This window comes from Lycium barbarum, chromosome 9 (genome assembly GCF_019175385.1).
Source record: "Lycium barbarum isolate Lr01 chromosome 9, ASM1917538v2, whole genome shotgun sequence".
Classification (NCBI taxonomy): domain Eukaryota; kingdom Viridiplantae; phylum Streptophyta; class Magnoliopsida; order Solanales; family Solanaceae; genus Lycium; species Lycium barbarum.
The window spans coordinates 33,280,199-33,285,088 of record NC_083345.1 but is presented as its reverse complement, the minus strand read 5'-3'; the positions used below and the strand labels follow the sequence as shown (position 1 = coordinate 33,285,088).

Sequence of the window (4,890 nt, the reverse complement as noted above, 5' to 3'; positions counted from 1 at the left end):
ATGATGGAAACTAAAAGTGAGGGAGAGAAGAACATTATTTGGCCTAATCATAAGGGTGTAGTTTTTCGTGGGAAAGTTGGACATGGGTGGGGCTTCCTATCCAACTATATTAAAACTGTTACTACATCTAGCAAGCTTAAGGTCGATGCTTTCATATCTAATGAAAATACTGAGAAACTCAGTGACCTCTTACCATTACAAATAGCGCAATACATTAACTCTTATCAGAATTGGTAACACTGATGATTATGACCTTCCCAATTGGAACTCTATTAATGATGATTTTTTCTTTAATGGGACAACATGGATGATGATCAGAAACACCATATGACTTACTAAACAATTGCTGGAACAAATATTTACCTTTCAAGATCTCACTTCTATCTTGGAGAATCTGAAAGGGAGGTCCCATTTGATGAGTTTTGACCAAATATAGGTTCCACGTTGATGCTACATGTTACTGTTGTAAACCTTCTCAAACTGAGACAATTCAATAGGTTCTTATGGAGAGTGAAGCTACTAACATCTTTCGGATTAATTTGGAAGATCTATGGATTTTACACATCAAATGATTCCTATTAACGCCTACTTGATGAACAATTGGTAGAGCCATAAAGCTAAAAATCAAGTTCATAGAATGGTTATACAGGTGATCTCTCCTCTAGTTCTATGAGAAATCTATAAAAACTGATGTTCTTTTGTATAACAAAATGGTTCATCAGCTTCTTTGGAACCTTAAATCAGCTTTGAGTTTAACTTTTCATAAGTGCAATCACTACAAAAAATGAGTAATTTGCAAAGGTTGAAAGTTACAATTCGTGAAGGTTAATTGCAGAGGTTTCAACCTCCATTAGTTGCTAGGGGAGGCTAAAACCTCTGTAAATTGCAACTTTCAACGTCTGCAAATTAACCATTTTTTGTAGTGAAGCTAGTTTTACCTTCGTTTAGAATTTGTGAACCTACTGAAAGAATGAAGCCTATTCTTAAGTGGCAGAAGGGTTGCTGGAAAAAGCCACCACAAGGAAAGGTGAAAGTAAGCACAAATGGTAGCTTCATTAAGAAACTGGGAAGGCAGGAATAGGGGGAATTGTCAGAGATGCTAATGTAAACTTCATCATGGCTTTTTCTCATCCAAGTCAACTGTAGAAGAAACAATCATGCTGAGGCTTTGGCAGCAAAAAAAAAGGAGTAATTTGGTGCTGGCAGAATAACTATATGAACTTCATTCTAGAGCTAGATTCCCTTATTATCAAGGACCTACTCACAAAGCCCCAAGTGAAGAACATGAGACAGCATATTGTTGATGATACTTCTCGAATTCCGAGACAAGCAAACGCTAACGTCTTTCAATATTTTAAGAAAGCTAATCAAGTAGCTGATAAGTTGGCTAAGAATGCTTCCATGAAGGGTGAATCCTCTATGTTTTGTAATTTCCAGAACATCCCTGTAGATGCAAAGGGCCCTTTCTTTCAGAACATCATGAGGTGAGCACTTACATCACTATGAGGTAAGCGCCTGCATCGTTCTTCCGGGGCTAGAACAGGTTTTCCTTCAAACTCCAAGTCTTCTTTATGTTCTCCATAGTAAACAGAGAGATCGACAACATTAAAAGTGGTGGATACTCCATAATCTTCAGATAATTCGATCTTATACATTATCATTGATACGTTCTAATATTGGAAAAGGGCCATCTGCTCGAGGTGATAACTTCTTGCGAGACGTAGTAAAACATTCTTCCCTTAAGTGAATCCATACTAAATTTCCTTCTTTAAAAATAACTTTATTCTTGTGCTTGTTGGATTGATTTTCACAGCGAGCGGTCTGTCGAATAATATTATCTCAAACTTCCTTGTAAAGCTTTTTGATCTTCTTGGCTCGTTCTTCAGCATCAACTCTAAATTCACAAATGGTTGGCAATGGGAGTAGATTTAAAGGACTAATTGGTCATTTGCCATAAACAACCTCAAATGGACATTTACCAATTGTTTGACTCACGGAGTTATTGTAAGAGAACTCTACTTGAGGCAACACAAGATCTATTGATGAAAATGCTTCTCAACAAAGCTGTGCAATAAATTTCCCAAACTTTTGTTAACAACTTCCGTTCGACCATCTGTTTGAGGACGACTTGCTGAGCTAAACTGCAAACGAGTTCCCATATTTCTCCACCAAGTATGCCTGAAATGACTCATGAACTTCACATCTCGGCCAGAAGTGATAGTTTTAGGAATTCCATGAAGGTGTAGGCTCTCTTTGAAGTACAAATCAGCAATACATGAAGTATCATCCGACTTGTGACATGGCACAAAATGAGCCATATTGGAGAACTATGCTTGAGAAGAAATGAGAATGCTTGAAGAAACTCACTCCAAGCTGCATGATGACGATTGAACTTATGTTGTGAATAGAGATGCTTGAGGGCTTCATGATCAGAATACAAAATAAACTCTTCTGGTAATAGATAATGGCTCGAACGGGTCAAGGCTCGAAGAATTACATAAAATTCTTTATCATAAGTTGAATATTTCAACTTTGAATTGTTGAGTTTTCACTGAAAAAGGCAATTGGCCAACCTTCTTGAGAAAGAACAACACCAATACCCACATTAGAAGTATCACAATCAACTTCAAATACTGGTCACTATTAGGTAAGGCAAGTATAGGTGCTCTAGTGATCCTTCCTTTCATTTCTTCAAAACTCCGATGTGCCTTAGTATTCCACGTGAAACTTTCTCTTTTTAAGCATTTCGTAAGTGGAGCAGCAATAGAGCTAAAGTTTCTAATGAATCGACGATAAAATGAAGCTAAACCATGAAAATTTCGTACATCATGAAGTGTATTTGGTATATGCCAGTTGATAATAGCTTCAACCTTACCTTGGTCAACCTCAATTCCTTGACTAGAAACAATATATCCTAGAAGATAACTTTATCAGTCAAAAACTCATACTTTTTCAGGTTAGCATAAAGCTTTGCTCTTTGAGCACTTCAAAAATCTGATGGGTCATTATGATTCTTACTATATATAGGAATATCATCAAAATAAACCACGACATATTTCCCAACAAAAAGCCGAAATACCTGATTCATGAGATGCATGAAGGTACTAGGTGCATTGGAGAGACCAAAGGGCATAACATTCAACTCGTATAACCCATCACGAGTCTTGAATGCAGCCTTCCATTCATCTCCCTGACGCATAAGGATTTGATGATATCCACTCTGGAGGTCAATCTTGGAAAAGATTGTGGCTCCATGATGGTAATCTTGTTCACATCACAACTATCAATACACATTCTCCATGTTCCATCTTTCTTTGGCACCAATAAAGCAGGAATTGCACAAATACTAACGCTCTCACTTACTAAACCCTTTTCAAAAAGTTGCTTAACTTGTCGTTGTAACTCTTCATGTTCTTTTGGACTCATTCGATAAGCAGGCTTGTTTGAGATAATAGATCCAGGAATAAAATCTATGACATGTTGAATATCTCCCATTGGTGGCAAACCGTTACGTATTTCTTCTGGTATAACATCAGAAAATTCTTCAAGAAAAGGTTTGATAGTCTCTGTATATATAATGAAATTTCATTCTCTTCACCGAGTAATAAAGACTCACCCAATTTGTCTCTTGATAGGCTTCAGACCGAGTGATAACATCTTCCTGTTTTTCTTATTTTTTGAAACAAAATTCTGGATTTAATGGTGTTAAGACATTCTTTAATCCATCTTTATTGAAAGAATAAGTATTCTTGTATCCATCTTGAAGAGCTCGACTACAAAATTTCCAAAGGCGACTAAGTAATATGTGACAAGCATCCATTGGAACATCGTGAAAAAAAAAAAAAAAAAAAACAATAACATCGTGTGAAACTTAATCTTGATATTTGTTTCCAATAGAGAATTGAACACAAAAACGTTTGGCACCTTAACTTCATTGCTTTTTCTGAACCATTGTAACTTGTATGGATGAGGATGTACCATAGTTGGAAGTTTTAACTTTTCTACCATGTAATTTGCTACTACATTCTCACAATTCCACCATCTGTAATGACACTGCAAACTTTTCCCTTGGAGGTGCACCATGTGTGAAAAATATTATGACAAAGCCAACTTTCATCTTCTGTAATCATAGCAGCGTTAAGGACCCGACACACTATAAGGAATCACCATAATCAACTATAACTTCTTCTATCTCATCTTCATTTAAGATTTCTAACTCTTCTCCATTCTCATTAATACCATCAACAACTTCTTCTTCCACAAGTGATATAATTCGTCGATTTAGACAGTTAGAAACAATATGTCCAGAACCATGACATTTGAAGCATTTTGTCTTGGAAGTATGACCAGCACTAGGCTCATTATTAGAAGACGTTTCAGCGGTTACCTTAGATAGTACTTGTGACGTTGAAATCTGCTTTCCGCGTCTAGTAGTAACTTCCTTTTGCTTATAAGAACCTGATAAATTTCTCCGTGAATGTTTTTTCTGAATTTTAATAGCCAATAGAGTAACATCATTTTAGCTCCAATACGGTTTTAATTGGACAACATTAGCAATATCAAGATTGAGACCCCTGAATAAACGAGTTATAGTTTCTTTCTCAGGCTCATGAAGATCAAATTTCGTTAGTAATTGTTCGAATTCCATGGTATATTCTTCTACCATGCGATATGGTTCTTTGTCTCAAATTATGAAACATAATGAAAATATCTTGCCTATATTGATCAGGAAGAAACTTACGCTTGAGTTCTCGATGCATCTTATCCCATGTTTTGATCTTACTACGACGTTCTCTCTCTCATCTTCATTTTAGAATTCTCCCACCAAATATAAACATTCATTTTCAACTCTATTGCAACAAGCTTGACAAGCTTCTCATCGAGAATATC

At 36.2% G+C, this 4,890-nt stretch overlaps 1 protein-coding gene across 1 annotated transcript; it reads right to left on the bottom strand.

Moving 5' to 3' along the window:
• Positions 1 to 2,510: 2,510 nt before the first annotated feature.
• LOC132611847 (uncharacterized) lies at positions 2,511 to 3,495 on the bottom strand. Its single transcript, XM_060326211.1, has 2 exons — positions 3,153 to 3,495; positions 2,511 to 2,914 (listed from the first exon to the last, which is right to left on the bottom strand). Exons 1-2 carry the CDS (start codon positions 3,493 to 3,495, stop codon positions 2,511 to 2,513), a joined length of 747 nt encoding a protein of 248 aa, XP_060182194.1.
• Between the last annotated feature and the right edge of the window lie 1,395 nt (positions 3,496 to 4,890).

Coding starts and splice junctions, on each gene's coding strand:
- LOC132611847 (XM_060326211.1), bottom strand. CDS start 3,495: ATGGGAGATATTCAACATGTCATAGATTTTATTCCTGGATCTATTATC. Junction 2,915..3,152: donor GCATTCAAGACTCGTGATGG/GTTATACGAGTT, acceptor GTTATCTTCTAG/GATATATTGTTTCTAGTCAA.